Below are 17,871 nucleotides of genomic sequence, written 5' to 3' on the forward strand. Positions count from 1 at the left end.
AGGACCACGTCGCTGCCCTGCAGCTCTCCTGGATTGGGTCCTGGGCCAGGAACGCTGTTGAGGAGGACTGTGCTCTTGTAGAATGTGCCATTAGTATAGGGGCTGAAACTTTTGCCAGATCATAGCATGCCCGGATACAGGACATGATCCGCCATGAAATTGTCTGTGAGGACACTGGAAGGACTTTCATTCTATCCGCAACTGCCATAAACAACTGGTTCGACTTACAGAATGGCTTTGTGTGTTCAATGTAAAAAGCCAGAGCTTGCCGAATGTCCAAGGAGTGCAGCCTTTGCTCCGGAGCATCTGCATGAGGCTTAGGTTAAAAGACCGGCAGAAAAATGTCCTGATTGGCATGGAATTGGGAGACAACCTTTGGAAGAAAGGCGGGGTGAGGCCTAAGTTGCACCTTGTCCTTATAAAAAACTGTATAAGGAGGATTGGAGGTTAAGGTTCAGACACTTTCTTTGCTGATGTTATGGTGACTAGGAAATCCGCCTTCCATGATAGAGCAACGAACAAGTCTCTAGGGGTTCTAAGGGGGGGCCCATTAGCCTGGAAAGGGCCAGGTTAAGGTCCCATGCTGGGATAAGTTGCTTAACCTGCAGGTATACAGACCTTTCAGGAAGTGACTGACCATTAGGTTGGCAAAGACTGAACGGCCAGCTGCTCCTGGGTAGAAGGCCAAAATGGCAGCCAGGTGGACCTGGAGAGGTGATACCAAGAGGCCCTATGTTTTAAGTGCAGTAGGTAGTCTAAAATGAATGGTATAGGCACCTGCATCGGTGGAGCATGACCTTGAGAACACCATAGTGCAAACCTTTTCCACTTGGCCAGGTAGGTAACCCTGGTGGAGGGGTTCCTGCTGCCCAGCAGGACCTCCTTAACGGGCTCTTAGCAAATCAGCTCCGTCGGGTTTAGCCATGGTTTAGCTATGGTAGCCTTTAACCATAGTCTCATCTCAAGCTCTTTCCACCTATGGAAATCACCTGGTGATTTGCTGCCTTCTCATGGCATGCCAGATTTCTAGTCAGATTTTTTCACTCCTTTGTTCCTGTAGAACCCAATGTGGCTGGAACATTAGACTGGAAGAGTTTGCAACAAAAACAGTATGCAGTATTCTGGGTTTTTGAGTACATAAGCTATGGCCTCTCCACTTTGTCACCATTGGGGATTTCAAGCTGGTAATGTGTTAGATGGAAACTTCTATTTTCATTGTCCTTGGGGAACATGAAGTTTTTCACTTGCTGTGGCCCATGTACTACAAGGAAGTCCCTCAGGCTACTGCTCAAGTGGGTCCACAGTCCTAGGTCATCTAGACTTAAGGAACTAAACTCAGCAACAGCTGTTTCTTGCGCCTCCACCACACTCTTCTCTGATCTACAGTTTTATTCAGGAATGTGCATGGTTACATCCATTTGAGATGGAGATACGGATGCTGCAGTAGCTGGCAGGTCACCTGCACTTTGACTAACTGGAAGATCAGGCATCTCCTCACCACTCACATCCTCACTGGGGCCGGAAGGCTCACCGTGACCATTTGTGTCTATGTCTCTCAGGAGAGCTCCTTCCTGCTTAGATAGAAAAGCTTCCTTTGCTTTCTTTCTTTTTCTGAATGCTGCCCCAGAGGGGCATTTTCTTCTTTCACTCATGACTGCTGTTCTGTGTCAGCTATAGTGGCTCTCAACACTCAGTTGAAGGGGACAAATAAGCAGCCTGGTAGCAGGGCCTGAGTGAGGGAAGATATCAGCGTCTTAAGGGCCTAACTGGATCCTACTACTTCAGTTGACTGCCTGTTCTCCTCAAGTGGGTTCAGGAAAGCAGCAGGACACAGGAAGCTCCCTGAAGAGCTGGGGTTAATCAGTCCAGGCTCCTGGGGGTGCTAGAGAGGGACATAAGAGACTCCTCCTCCTCTCTCTCCCTGCAGCTCCTGCTGCTTTCTGTTATTCCCTCTCCCCTTTTCTCCTGCCTGCCTGTTCTGTCTCTTGTGCCCTCCTCCCTCCAGCCCAGCACTCCCCCATCTCTGTGCATCTAGAGCAGAGAGAATACATATGCACCAGCAGCAGACATCATTTTCTACACTCTGGTTCCTAGTGGCAGCCCCCACAGTCTGGCCACCTCAGTTCACCTCATGGTAAGGCCAGCCCTGGGTCTAAACCACAAATAAATCCGTTTTACCGTGTATAAACCTTATACAGAGTAAACTCATAAATTGTTCGCCCTCTATAGCACTGATAGAGAGATATGCACAGCTGTTTGACCCCACCCCCAGTTATTAATACATACTCTGGGTAAATTAATAAGTAAAAAGTGTTTTTATTAAATACAAAAAGTAGGATTTAAGTGGTTCCAAGGAATAACAGGCAGAACAAAGTGAATTACCAAGCAAAATAAAATAAAACACACAAGTCTAAGCCTAATACAGTAAGAAAGTGATTACAGATGAAATCTCACCCTCAGAGATGTTCCAATAAGCTTATTTTACAGACTAGTCTCCTTCTAGTCTGGGTCCAGCAATCACTCACACCCCTGTAGTTACTGTCCTTTGTTCCAGTTTCTTTCTGGTATCCTTTGTGGGGGTGGAGATGCTACCTCTTGAGCCAGCTGAAGACAAAATGGAGAGGTTTCCAGGAGCTTAAATAGTCTCTCTTTTCTGGGTGGAAACCCCTTCTCCTCTCCTATGCAGAATCCAGATGCAAGATGGAGTTTTGGAGTCACATGGGCAAGTCATATGTCCATGTATGACTCAGAACTTTACCTGATGATGCCACATTCCCAGGAAAGCTCAGATGTGGATTGGTGTCTATCAAGGTCCATTGTTCACCAAATACTTCCATTTACTTGAATAACCCCTTCACACTATGTTGTTCAAATCTGCCTTAGGTGCTTTCTACAGCAAACACTTTAAATACAAGCATAGAGCTAATGCTCATAACTTCAGATATAAAAATGATACATGCATGCATACGAATAGGTTGAATACATGCAGCAGAACATAACCTTTGCAAAGATACATTACATGGCATATTTCTATAAAGTGTTATGGGGTGCAACATCACAGTTTTTCTAAAAGCTCTGCCCTAGGAATTATTTTGGGGAAGTTCTGTGGCCTGTGTTATACAGGAGGTCAGTTGAGATGATCACAGTGGTCACTTCTAGTCTTGGAACCGATCCTTCCATGACTGGCTCCTACTGGGGGTTTGCACAGCACTCAGCACAGGGGGGTCCAATCTGACACGAGGCCTCCTGTGGCTACTGTCACACACATAATAGTAACAGAGCAGTTGGCGAGTAAATCCACCCAATCCTGTTCTCCTTGTTCTCCCAAAGGTTCCCACTGAAGCCAACAGGGGGCTTCGAAGGGATGGAGAAAGTCAGTTTGGGCTCATTATTTGGCACCCTATTTTACTATTTCAGAAGACACATTGACAGGAATCAACTTTGTGAGGAAAGATTCAGACTGGCTCTGTTCAATAATCATCATTGCACGATACTGCATTTGCTGTGCGGGGGAAGCAACGGCTGCTAGTCCAGTATTGAACGTCTCCTATCAGGCCATTTAATCAGCTCCAGTTGTGACCGCTGCAGCATAAAAATCTCAGTGGGAACTGCTGGAATGTGGAGAGTGGGAAGGAGGCGCTGACATGCCAGAGGCAAAGAACTTTATTTGCTCTAGGCTCTATCATTATTGCATATAAAAGGCTTAAAGGGACTGAAATACTAAAGGAGAGGAGAAGGTGAGAAGACAAGTGGAGCTGCCATTGCAGAGACCAGCACTAGCCATGGGGAGAGCTGCTCTGAAAACTCTCCTCTCTTTACTCTGTCTAGCAGCAACGGTTTGTCAGGCTCAGGACATCTGCCCAGGTGAGTGAAAGACCATCCTGTTCCCAACAGCGTTTCATACTGTGGTTCTTGACAACCTGGAGAACTGGGAACTGTTTAGGAATGTTCATTGTCCTACATGTCTATAAAGTGCTTTGATTGTTCATGGTGCTTTTAAAACAATAAGAACAGCTTCTTTGTTCAAAATTCCTTTGTCAACATTAATCTATACTGCAGGAGTGTACAACATAGACTAGAGGTGTTCAGAAATCAGACACAGTTTTCACAGACCATGTTGTGAAAATGGTGTCTCTTATCTTCATTGAGATTCTTCAAAATTTGACTTGACCTCTTCTCCCTCATGCTCATTTACTATCTTCTAACCTCCCTGTGTTGCTGCTGGAATCTCTCTGTCTAAAGCTCCCATCTCCTTTGCATATTGGGGCCAAAGCCTTTCTAGTCTGGCGACTGACTGACCCACACAGGCAGATGAGCTAAATTCTGGAAAATAAAATCTCAATCTTCAAAGCTCAGAGTGAGCCTGTGATTTCAGATCCCTCTGCTTTATAAAATTCACCTTTACCAAATTAAGATGATTATTTGTAAAATCGCAACTGTTGTGTACATATCACTGCAAATCCACTATACAACTCTTTCCATGTCAACACATTTATTTCTGCGCTTTGGGTTGAGAATCCAGCAGCATTTGAAGGTTTTATTTAGTTCATCATGAAATCCTGTGATCCTTATGCAAGATTTAGTCAAATTTGTGGAGACCTCATTCAGGCAAATGGTCTCTTTGAAGGAAATGGGTGGTTTGCTAAACAAGGATTGAATACAGGCTTTGCCACTTTATGCATAAATTAATGTATTATTTCAGAGCAGTACTGCCTTCACGGTTCATCTCCTTACGTTCATGATCATTTTGAAAATCATTTACTATGTACAATTTATGCCCAAATGTTCCAGATTAGGAGGTAGAGTTCCTATATAACAGGTAATATTGCCCATGTCCACATTTTGTTTACCTCAAAATTTTTCACAACAACAGAGCTCAATGGAGTTGACTGGTATGTCCCTATTTTTCTCCACTGATGTCCCTATAAATAATTTTAAATCTCACAATGTGTATAATATAGAGAGGGGACTGTTAGGTTAAAAACATATTTAGTTCTTTAAAATGTATTACCTGAGCTTGTAAGAACAACTGTTTTTAAAATTATGTTACTTTTGCTCAATTTCTTCACTAAGTGGCAGGTATTTGTTTTTCCTCTGCATTTCAGTCCACTTTTGTTTCTCTGTAGGTAGTTTCGTTAAAAGATTCTCATGAACTGACACAATGCTGCAATGGTCGGGTTGCAAACATTGCAGAGGGATGTGTACATCAAAATTAAGTCTGAAGTCATTTCTTTTGAATACAAATATTTAATAACATCTTTTTAACTTTTGTTTTCACTATAACTTAAAACAAAGACTAATAGTAATAACCCCCAACTTTTAATATTAGGGTATTGTCTCTGAAATGCATAAAACTGAAGAAAATGTTGGATTTATCACAAATAGAGAAGAGAAAATCAAGGAACTATCTAGGCTTTCATTTGCTGGGTTTATCCCTCTGGATTTCTGCAGATTGTTTCCAATCCTGAGAAGCTAACAATAATTGATTATGGGTTCATTTCTTTCCCCAGAGGTGAGCTTAGTGGGTTTCAACAGTATCGATAAACTCTCCATTCTCCGAGGCAGCCCTGGAATTCCAGGTGCCACAGGGCCCACAGGAGAACCAGGAAATGCAGGAATGAAAGGTACGTTCTCAGGCACTGAATGGGAATCAGGCATGGCTGGTGCTGATGTAAATGGGAATTACTTTTGTAATATGTTCGGAATTTGGAGATTCCCCTCAACCCTGATATGAGGAAACTCACATGGCACATGACTTCATATGACTCACATAGGCCTCCATGCAAGAGTCCATGCTAGGGGATCCTGATGTGAGATCAGGGACTCAGCGAGCCAGATGCAGATACAGGATTTGAATTTTGACACGGATGGGTTACTGTAATTCCAGTTTGGGGTGGTAGGTGGTAATTATGTACTGAGTATTTACGGTGCCCTGGAAAACATTCAGTCAGTTTTCTGTGTTTGCAGGAGAACGGGGACCTCCGGGGATCCTCGGAAAGGTGGGAAAAACTGGCCCAAAAGGTAAAGTAACAAAGGGCAGAGAACTGTGTTTTCCTATAGGTGACCTGAGAATAGGAAATATGTTTTTAATCAAATATCAGTTAGACCTAATGTGGTGTTTAGATGTTGCTTATAATTATTAGAATTGGGAGCACTGGCTGTTGGGAATCTGAAAGAACAGGAAACAGGAAGGAGGGGGAAGGAGTTGAGAGGCTGGGAGAGCGTTACCGAGGCTGCAACAGCAGCTTGGTAAAGAGGTTTCCACTTTGAAAATAAAGTCCTGTTGAAGCTTGTTAGTACCTTGCCTGGTTGATACAACATTTTGGCAATGAGGATGGATCTTCTGCCTCTGAACCCACCTGCACCCTTTCTGCAAAGCCCAGGTGAGCCTCCAATTGCTTTTACTACCTGGATCCATATGTTTGGGACTTATCTGATTGCAATCAGTGCTACAGAGATATCTGAAGTGAGAAAGCGTGCTCTGCTAATCCACTGCCTTGGAGCAGAAGGGCAGCGTATATTTTACACGTTTCCCCTTTCAGAGTAACAGCCATGTTAGTCTGTATTCACAAAAAGAAAAGGAGTACTTGAAAGGAATAAGGAAAGCTTATGCTCAAATAAATTGGTTAGTCTCTAAGGTGCCACAAGTACTCATTTACTTTTCCCCTTGAAAATATGAGACAGCACTTGTTAGGGGGCTTATTCCTTCACCCACTTACTTCCCTGGTCCTTCTCGCATGAACAGAGAGCAACAATACCCGAAGTCCAAAGGTGCAAACAATTCGATGTTTATTGGGGTGAACTTCCAGCAAGCATGATTCGTTTCCTTCCTTAGTATCCTCCTTCCCAGCTCTGACACCACAAAGCCTTACACCTGTGTCCCTGTTCCCATTCCTGCCCTTAGCCAAACATGATTCCAATTTTCTTACCCCCATTCCCTGTTCCCATCTCCCCCTTTAGCAAAACATGATTCCAATTTTCTTACCCCCATTCCCTGTTCCCATCTCACACACCCCCATGCCCACCCCCACCCCCACCCCAGTCACTTCCTCATTGACTACAGATTATATAGTAAAACTTGAGTTCTGCTTAGCTATACCTTAACCAATCATTTTCCTGAAATTTAACTAACCAATCCTAACATATTGTAACATGATTATGTAACCAATTATATCCCACCACCTCAATTAGTTTACACCCAGCAAAATTAATTATACAGCAGACAGGAACAATCACAGAACCAGACAGAGATTATACAGACAAACAACAGCAAAGTGGGAACTATAATGACAAAACAATACAGAAGTGAGGATTTCACATCCCAGTATTGATAAGTGAGTTCTTGCCAGACAGGATGCTATCAAACTAAGTTTCCTTTTACATTTTCTAGGCACTTCCCTTTCTCTGGAGGTGATAGGAATACAATCCTGTCCTGATAGTGCCTAACAGCCCAATAGCACCTTATTTCAATGTGACTAGTTTGGAATGTGAGGATGTGACCGTTCGCTTCCCAGCTTATGGCTGCCTCTGCTGCTTAGCCAAAGGCCTTAGCCTAAGAACAGGGCCACAAACTGTCACAGTAAGAGAAGGCCCTTACACCAGCAGACAGTGATTTTGATTCTTTCTTTTATACCTCTATCACTAGCCAAGTGATAAGAATACACCTAAATTCTTAGAGTACAGGCCTTTACAGACAGGCCTGAATATCTATATCCTAACAGCACTCACTGCATTAAAGAATTTTTTTGGTGCCAAAAGTGAATGTAGCAGCTAATCGCTACAGATTTCGCCAGCATGAGCAAAAACGAGGGGAAATTACAATGCAGTATATTACTTCCCTGAGGAGTCTGATTGTAATTTGTGACTTTGGGAATATGGCAGATGAGATGATTAGAGACCAGCTCATTGAGAAAACAACCATGCTTCGTGTGAGAGAACACTTACTTCTAGAACCACAACTTACACTAGAAAAAGCAATAACCATTGCTACTCAGATTGAGTCAGCTGCAGCTGAAGCCAAAATAATGAGCATGGATACAGGAGCCGCAGTCCAGGCTGTGACTCCTTTGTGGAAAAGTTCACTACCACTGCAGACACACAATTGCAAGAGGAAAACTAATGAAAAACCACCACATCAGCAAATTCAAAATATAGTAAAAGCATGCTTGCTTGTTAGTACCTTGCCTGGTTGATACAACACCTAGTTATAAAACATCAATTCCTATAATATGTGGGCTCCAAAACCACCATAACTTCCCTTTACTCTTGTCAAGGTTCCTTCCCCACTCTGAATTCTAGGGTACAGATGTGGGGACCTGCATGAAACCCCCCCTAAGCTTATTTTTACCAGCTTAGGTTAAAACTTCCCCAAGGTACAAACTATTTTACCTTTTGCCCCTGGACTTTATTGCTGCCACCACCAAGCATCTAACAAATATATAACAGGGAAAGAGCCCGCTTGGAAATGTCTTTCCCCCCAAAATCCTCCCAAACCCTGCACCCCTTTTCCTGGGGAAGGCTTGATAAAAATCCTCATCAATTTGCATAGGTGAACACAGACCCAAACACTTGGATCTTAAGAACATTGAAAAAGCAATCAGGTTCTGAAAAGAAGAATTTTAATTGAAGAAAAAGTAAAAGAATCACCTCTGTAAAATCAGGATGGAAAATACCTTACAGGGTAATCAGATTCAAAACATAGAGAATCCCTCTAGGCAAAACCTTAAGTTACAAAAAGACACAAAAACAGGAATCTACATTCCATTCAGCACAGCTTATTTTATCAGCCATTTAAACAAAACAGAATCTAAGGCATATCTAGCTAGATTGCTTATTAGCCCTTTACAGGAGTTCTGACCTGCATTCCTGCTCTGTTCCTGGCAAAAGCCTCACACAGACAGAGAGAACCTTTGTTTCTTTCTCCCCGCCCTCCAGCTTTGAAAGTATCTTGTCTCCTCATTGGTCATTTTGGTCAGGTGCCAGCGAGGTTATCCTAGCTTCTTAACCCTTTACAGGTGAAAGGGTTTTTCCTCTGGCCAGAAGGGATTTAAATGTGTTTACCCTTCCCTTTATATTTATGACAACTCTATATTTGACAATAAAGGGTTTATTGTTGCAATAGAACCTCAGTTCTGATCCACTGTCAAGCTCTCACTATCTCTGATCAGTCTTTGCTCTCTTATTTTTTGTTCAATCAGGAGAAAGAGGTCCTGCTGGCCGCCCTGGAGTGAAAGGTGAGAGACCTCAGATGATTCTTCTCACTGCAGAGCAGGGCACTTTTTGGTGCTATTCATGGTGATAGAGGAATTGGGAGCAACAATCCCCCCATTGTACAATTTTTTCCTTTCAGCTCCTTGCCAAACAAAAAAGCTTGAAATGAAACTGGTTCCGGTTAGACAAAAATGTCCCCTTTTTGTTTTTGTTTAATAGCCAAATGACAAAACACAGCATTGTTCCAAAATGAAGAGTTGGAACATTTCAAAATTGTGAATAAAATTTCACCCAGCTCTAATTGTAATGTCTGATCTGTCATGAGGTCCTATGCAGTCACAGGAAATAGATCTCAACTGCAGTGTAGACATAATCTAAGCCTATTTCATTTCAACCAATGCAGAAGACAAGATAAGATAAATGCAGTTCTGCCAACCCCAAATCTTTGAAAAACTTAAAGTTAGGTTCATCAAAAATCCGGAGACTGGTTTTGGAATCATGAGATTATGTAAAGATAATAAATCTGGTGTTCTTTTTATTTGCCTTCTGCTTTTGAGTATTTAGGGAGCACGGGGGTCACATTTTGAAGCTTTCGCCGTAGCTTTGAGGGCTAGAAACTTACTTTTTCTTTAAGACCAAAGGCTGAAATCATGTCACATCCACTGGACCCGAGGAGCTGGGGCTTTAAGGAAAACAATAATTATCTTGAGACTCATGACCAAATCCTGAGAGTTGGCAACATACATCACTTAATTCCCACGAAACGCCAACTTTAACAGATTGTGCGGAGTGTAGCTGGTACACAGGCCTTGAACTAGCCCCTCCATAGAATTAAACCCAAGCGATTGCTGTAGTGAGATGGTGAATTATGGAGGTGACCTCCAGGTAAAACAAGGATTTTATTCTGAGTTCTTTTTTTAGGAGATAAAGGAGCCCTGGGAGCTACAGGAGCCCCTGGAACACCTGGTGAGATCCTCTGCACTCTCCTTTATACTGAACACATCATATCAGTTTTATTTTTGCAGCAGTAAAAATTAATAGGCTGAAGAAGCTTGTTTCTTGAATAAAGAAAAGGAGTTCTTGTGGCACCTTAGAGACTAACCAATTTATTTGAGCATAAGCTTTCGTGAGCTACACCTCACTTCATTCGATATTCATCTTGAATAGTTACCATGTCCACAATATCAAGCTCACTGATCCTCCTGTAAGATTTGGGCTCTATAAAGAGAGAAATAGCTGTGCCTACAAAAACAAGTGGCCATCCATCTGTTGTAACATCTGGAACAACACTAGCCAGATGACCTTTGGTATGAGAGAGAACAGCTGAAATGTAAGTGAAATCTGTAGATCTGGAGGTGTATCCTAGAGAAGGTTACTTTCTCCTACCCCTCTTTATATTTCCCACATAGCAGGAGTGGGGAGTATGAACCACAAGAAATGGATCCTATTTATATGTCTAGTTAAAGGAACAACCCTTTTTCCACCAGTACTTTATTTAATGGTTATTCTCCCGTTGTCACTTGGAATTTTTTTTTAAAAAGAATATTGAGTCAAGTTCACAGCTAGCGTAAGCACATGCAACTCCCCTGACTTTGTGGGCATTGCTCCTATGAACTGACCAGCAATTAACTTCGTCTATTAAGAACCAACTCTTAACCCTGCAAGTAGGAGCCTCGTGAGAGGGTTATAAAATAGCATTAGCTACCTAATGAGAGCTGTCTTGATGGTTCAGGCTGGAAGGCTCAGATCAGAGACGTTTGTGAATCCATTAGCACTTGGATTTTCAAAATTAAAACCTGTCTAGTGCATTTTCAAGATAACGAGTACTTTGCTAACCCAGCTGTCACTGTTGGCCAATTACATAGTTTAAAAGACAGTAGAACATTTTCTGGTTCCATTTCACTTTCTACTGTGTTTATTTTCATGACCAGTGGAAGAAAACCTGGAAGACAGACAGTGTAAGAAAGGTGAGTTTCTTACGACCCCTAAATGTCATCTCATTCCATCCAGAGACCCAAACATCAAAACCCATTAGAGACAGACAAATTGCAAAAAAATACATCTGTGATTTACCCCATTTGCTGTTCTCAAACTATCAGCAAAGAGACTTTGATCTTTTAAAATGAAGGTGTTTTGCTGTTAGCAATTGGCCAGTGAATCTTTTGTGGAAATACATTTCAGCCGATGGGTTCACTTGCAAACTGTTCAATGTGAGTATTCCTGTGAGTATCTGTTATCACATGATAACTGAGAGCCCTTCTGACTCACAGAGAGATTTCAAAATGCTGCATGGGCACTTGGAGTACAAATCTTCACACACATTTCAATTTCCATGAGTTTTTAAGATGCTTTGAGCCAATCCTCTGTTCAGGTTGATCTGTTCTCACACAGAACAGATGGGGTTAGGCAGGTGGTTGCATCTTTTCCTCTCACAAACAAAGTTAATACAAACCAGACTGGGACACTGGAGTCTAAATCATTTAGTTTGCTAACTACAGAGAGTATGAAAAGCCTCGCTAGGTATGTACACTGCTGCATTAGGCTTCCAAAGATAGTGCGTGGTCCCTCTGAGTTCTATTTAAAGAGAAACTACCCAATTCCCAGACAGTACAGTGGGGAGGACAGGAGGTGGTGGCTCAAAGATTATTTTCGAGTTACCTGATTCTGCAATTGATCTGGCCCTCAGTGCAATGTAAAGCAGCCCATGAATCCCTGCTCCAAGGAGAGTTATACAACCAATTTACATGTTTCAATTCTTCTTTCAACCAGGAGCAAAGAACTGCAAGGAGCTGTTAGCTAGAGGAATCCACATGAGCGGCTGGTACACCATCTACCCTAGTGACTGTAAAGCCATGACCGTGCTGTGTGACATGCACACAGATGGCGGAGGATGGATTGTAAGAACAGAGCATAATGAAGCTCATTGGACGTTTTTTCTTGAACAACAATTTTCTGTCCCAAGAATGGGAGGTGGTCCTTAGCCAGTGGGTTGCAGCTAGCAGAAAAGCAGGAGGACAGAAGCTCTGAAGTTGTTACCTCGCCATGGTTAGCTGAAATAAAAACACAGACACTTCCTGAGCCCTTCTAATCCTCCCTAGTCCTTGGTTGTGGAAATAACTTGCTTGTGAACACAATGGGTTTCAAAGAAGGAACCTGGAGCTTTAGAGTCTAAAAGACCCTGTCTGAGGGGACATTTGTCACTGCTCTGACACAGGTTTCCCTTCTCCTGGCTATTCTCTGCCCAGCTCTCAGAGCCTGCTCAATAGCTGCCCAGACTCCGGAACCAGAATTCCTTCCAATTCTAGTCCATTAGCTGCTCTGTCGCTCTAGCAACCTCTGAGTACGAGTGGAGGAGTGTTCTAGGGAGCTGAGGAGATGAGGGGTTTGAACTCTGTATACTCATCACATTTAAACCTTCCAATTTATTATTATGCTTATTTATATCCCAGTCGTGTCTAGAGAATCCAATGAAGATCAGGGTCCCATTGCGCTGGGTGCTGAACACTCATACTGAGAGACAGCCCCTGTCCTTTGCAGCTCACAGTCTCCATAGACAAGGCAGACAAAGGACCAGACAGAAAACAGAGGTGCTGTGACTTTCTCAAGTGGCACAACTGGGTATAGATCTCAGGCCTCCTGATTGCCAGTCCAGTGCTGTAGATTTTGGACCATGTGATCCTTTAACCTAGTGCTGTTGCTGCCAAGATTTAATAGGATCCTCTGAGACAAGCCTCCCTCTTCAATAGTCACCTGAGGCTGAAATAGATCTGACCACATTAAGTCTCATTCAGTGATTTACAGTCTCAGAGTTTCTGGTCTTCTGCTCTAGTAGGATGGAAAACAATGTGGGATTTCCCAGCTGAGAACCTCCTGTTTCCCTGCAGGTGTTCCAGAGACGGGTGGATGGCTCTGTGGATTTTTATCGTGACTGGAATACATACAAGAGAGGTTTTGGCAGCCAGCTGTCAGAATTCTGGCTGGGGAACGACAATATCCACCTGCTGACATCCCTTGGTAAAGACATCACTGATGCATTCTTTTCCTTACAGCAACCTTCTCCACCAAGTTTTGTTCCCACACTTTAGCCACGGACACAGGGTATAGAGTTGTACTAATCGGTAGAGGTAACGCTTCCGCTGCAGACACCCCTTCCTGTTCCTTACAGCCCAGTCCTGCCACACAGAGCTACTGAAGCCAATAATGCTGTGGTAGATGGGCTGGATCCAGTCACGATTCCTGGAGCAGCATTTTGTCCTCGGGTGGTTCGCCCACAGTACAGCAATAAGGGATGGTACAGCCTGGATGAGGTCATCGATTCTGAACTACCTTCGCAAAGCATAACATGGAGCAGGTTTTTAATAGGGAGGTCAGGTTGGTGGATGGAAATTGAATTGATAAAGGTCAATAGGAAGATATTGGCTTGATGCAAGAACCAGAGGGTAAAATTCTGTGATGTGTGTGATACAGGGAATTCAAACTAGATGATCATACTGGTCCCAACATAAGGGAGCCTGATTTGTGTGTGGAGCCTTTTGGGGCTTCTGCAATAAAAACATTCAATAACAGTAATAAACACTAATGGAAGGTGCTGAACATTTTGCTTTCAAATTGTTTCTAAAGGTCCAAATGAGCTTCGTGTCGATCTCAGAGATTTTGACAACAAGTATGAATTTGCTACATTCTCATCATTTAAAGTTACCGGGGAGACTGAGACATACAGGCTGATCATTGGACCCTTTGTGAATGGTACTGCAGGTATGTTCTGAGCTCATTCTTTACCCTTTGTGGCAGATAGAAAAATGTAAAGTAAAAATGATGCAGAATATATATATTATATGTTATATTATATAATATAACATATATTAGCAGCAAGAGAAAGATTAAAGAACATGTAGTTCCTCAACTTAGCAGGAATGGAGAGGTAATAACTGAGGACATCAAGAAGGCGGAGGTGTTTCATGACTAGTGTGTTTCAATCTTCACTAAAAAGGTTACTGGTAATGACATACTTAACACACTATTAACAACAAGGGGGAAGGAATGCAAGCCCAAATTCGGGGGAAAGGTTAAACAATATTTAGATAAGTTAGATGTATTCAAGTCAGGAGGGCCTGGCTAAACTCATGCTAAGGGACTAAAAGAGCTAGCTGAAACAATCTCAAAACCATGAATAATTTTCTGGAGAACTCCTGCAGGATGTGTCAATATCCCAGAGCACTGGAGAAGGGCAAACATAGTACCTATCTTTAAAAGGGGGAACAAACAGGACCCAGGGAACTGTAGGCCAGTCAGCCTAACTTTGACACCTGGAAAGACACTCACTCAAATTATTAAACAATCAGTTTGTAAACACCTAGAGGACAATTGGATTAATTAGCAATAACCCCCATGGATTTCTCATAAACAAATCATGTCAAACCAACCTAATTTCCTTCTTTGACAGGGTTATTGGCTTTATGGATAAGGGGAAAGCAGTAGACATGATATATTTTGATTTTAGTAAGACTTTTGACAAAATCCCACGTGGCATTCTCAAAATGCAAACGAGGGAAATGCAGTCTGGATGAAATTACCGTAAGGTGGGTGCATAACTGTTTGAAAGACTGTACTCAAAGAGTAGTTATCAATGGTTTGCAGTCAAGCTGGGAGGTTCTAATTGGGTTTTGCAGGGGTCAGTCTTGGGTCTGGTAGAAGTTAATATTTTCATTAATGAGTTGGATAGTTGAGTGGAGGATATGCTTATAAAATTTGCAGATGGCACCAAGCTGGGAGGGGTTGCAAGGACTTTGGAGGACAGAATTAGAATGCAAAATGACCCTGGCAAATTGAAGAATTGGTCTAAATTCAACAAGATAAAATTTAGTAAAGACAAGTGAATCACTTTTCACTTAGGAAGGACAAATCAAATGCACAACAATGTGATGCAGTTGCACGACAAGCTAATACCATTCTGGGGTGTATTTACAAGAGTGTGGCATGTAAGAAACAGTAGGTAATTGTCCTGCTCTCCTCAGCACTGGTGAGGCTTCAGCCAGAGAAAAGTGTCCAATTCTGGGCACCTCACTTTAGGAAAGATGTGGACAAATTGAAGAGAGTTCAGAGGAGAGCAACAAAAATGATAAAAGGTTTAGAAAACCTGACCTGTGAGGAAACGTTAAAAAACTGGTGATGTGTAGTCTTGAGAAAACAAGACTGCGGGGGGGGGGAATCTGGAAACAATATTTAAATACATTAAAAGCTGTTATAAAGAGGACTGTGATCAATTGTTCTCTATGTCCACTGAAGGTAGGACAAGAAGTGACCAGCTTAATCTATGGTAAGGAGATCTAAGTTAGATATTAGATATACATTTCTAAGTATAAGGGTAGGTAAGCTCTGGAATAAGCTTCCAACAGAGTTGTGAAATCCGCATCACTGGAAGTTTTAAAGAACAGGTTGGGCAAACACCTCTCAGGGATGGTCTAGATTTACTTGGGGCTGCCTCAGCCTACGGGGTTGCACTAGATGACTTCTCAAGGTCCCTTCCAGCCCGACATTTCTATGATTCTGCTCTTCTATGATCCTGAATCCTCAGCAGGCTCCGGGCTAAGCTATTAGTGTTAGGACCACATTGGGCTCACATTATACGATCACAATGGTGCAAACAGATTTCAGGACACCCAAGGACTGAGCATATTGACTACAATGAGTTACTCTGGGTTTATAGTGGTGTAACTGAGCTCAGACTATCATTTTTTGGCATCCTTTCATCTGCAAGAGACAGTGGGAATTGCAGCCTCTGATGTAGATGGTTTGCAATTTCTCATGTGACTGAATAGTCCAATCTGAGATTTGCATGATCTTTGGCAGTTGCTGTACATATATCTATATTAGCCCTGGTCTACACTAGGGGAGGGGATCGATATAAGTTATGCAACTTCAGCTACCTGAATAACATAGCTGAAGTCGATGTACTTAGATTGGCTTACCGTGGTGTCTTCACCGCGGAGAGTTGACTGCTGCCACTCCGCTGTTGACTCTGCCTGCATGTCTCGTGGAGCTGGAGCACAAGAGTCGATGGGAGAGTACTGGGGGGTCGATTTATCGCATCTAGACTAGACACGATAAATCGATCACCGCTGGATCAATCGCTGCCTGCCGATCCGGCGGGTAGTGTAGACATACCCTTGGTTGGGAACTGCTTGCTTCCTGTGGGCTCTTTTCTCTTCAAGCCGTAGGAACCAGCTCCTGTCACGGACTTTGACACTCTGAGGGAGACGATGGCATCACTTGTTACGATCACTTGTCAAGATTTCCCATTGGTCAGGATCAATTCCAAATTCCTTCATATCTTGCTTACATGTTTCTTTGTAGAGAAGCTTGGGACATCCTGTTGTTCTTGTTCCCTCTGATAGCTCCCCGTATCGCTTCTCCTTGGGTATGTGTCCGTCTTCCAACCTACACAGATGGCCCAGCCACTGCAGTCATCTTCGCTTGAGCAGGGCTGTCACACTTGGTAAATTTGCCCTTTGAATTTGCCCACCACACACGAGAGTGCTGAGGACGCAAGCTTGGCACACTAGCATTTTGGTCTTGATGGTCAGCTTTGAGTTGTTCCATGCTCTTTTAGTTAGTCTGCTAAAGGTGGTGGCAGCCTTTCCAATGCAAACATTTAGTTCTTCATCCAGTGAGAGGTTGGTGGTCACTGTAGAACTTAAATCGCTGAACCTTTTGGACTACTTCTAGCTGGTTGGCATTTAAGGTGATTGAAGGATCTTGTGGAACCCTCTGTCCTAATACAACCGTTTTCTTGATGCTGATGGTGAGAGCAAATGCCTGACAGGTACTTGAAAGGTGGTCCATGAGTTCTTGTAATAGATCTTCATCATGGGCTATGAGGGCAGCATAATCAGCTAATAGATGTTCCCTGATCAGCACCATTTTGACTTTGGTCTTTGGGTTAAGTCATGACAGGTTGAAGAGTTTCCTATTCAATCCTGTGTGGAGATATACTCAGAATATGGTGAAAAATGTTCCTTACTGGAAATAGAACTGCAATCTCTCTCCTGACCCCAGGGAGATTTCTGCTGGTTGGTGAAGGGAGAAATGTTCCCCACTGCAGAACCGCCAGGCTGGGCTGTGGGAACTGAGCTGTAAAAATGTAAAAAATAAACAAGAAGAGACTATCTCACCCACCTTGTCTCTGTAAAAACATGTAATAAATAAACCCAATTGTTTCCGCAGGGGATTCTTTAATGGCACAAAACGGCATGATGTTTTCAACTCACGACCGTGACAATGACTGGTCTTCAACTAACTGTGCTGAAGTCTCTAAAGGGGCCTGGTGGTACAGGGATTGTCATAGGTCCAACTTGAACGGATTATACCTGAATGGAGCCCATGAAAGCTATGGGGTAAACTGGATTTCATCCAAAGGGGACAGGTACTCCTACAAGACGGCAGAGATGAAAATCAGGCCCGCGTAGCCAATCAGGGAGGCACCCGTAATAATTATACTGAGCTCTTATATAGCAGTTATCGGCCTGTCATAATGAACATTAATCTGAAGATGACACTAAAGATCTTTTCTTTATGCACCAGCCACGAGGGGGCAGACATCATCATAGACACTTACCCAGTGCAGTGCACTAGGACTAGAGCAGGTAAAAAAAGATTAAAATA

The 17,871-nt window shown here is 42.9% G+C and overlaps 1 protein-coding gene across 1 annotated transcript; it reads left to right on the plus strand.

Moving 5' to 3' along the window:
* The first annotated feature begins 3,773 nt into the window (after positions 1–3,773).
* On the plus strand, positions 3,774–17,871 carry LOC140899051 (ficolin-1-like). The gene is made up of 10 exons (XM_073313766.1): positions 3,774–3,864; positions 5,511–5,624; positions 5,968–6,021; positions 9,198–9,233; positions 10,132–10,176; positions 11,142–11,177; positions 11,980–12,107; positions 13,095–13,224; positions 13,831–13,965; positions 17,434–17,871. Exons 1-10 carry the CDS (start codon positions 3,783–3,785, stop codon positions 17,673–17,675), a joined length of 1,002 nt encoding a protein of 333 aa, XP_073169867.1. The 5' UTR covers positions 3,774–3,782; the 3' UTR covers positions 17,676–17,871.

Source organism: Lepidochelys kempii, chromosome 16 (assembly GCF_965140265.1).
Source record: "Lepidochelys kempii isolate rLepKem1 chromosome 16, rLepKem1.hap2, whole genome shotgun sequence".
Classification (NCBI taxonomy): domain Eukaryota; kingdom Metazoa; phylum Chordata; order Testudines; family Cheloniidae; genus Lepidochelys; species Lepidochelys kempii.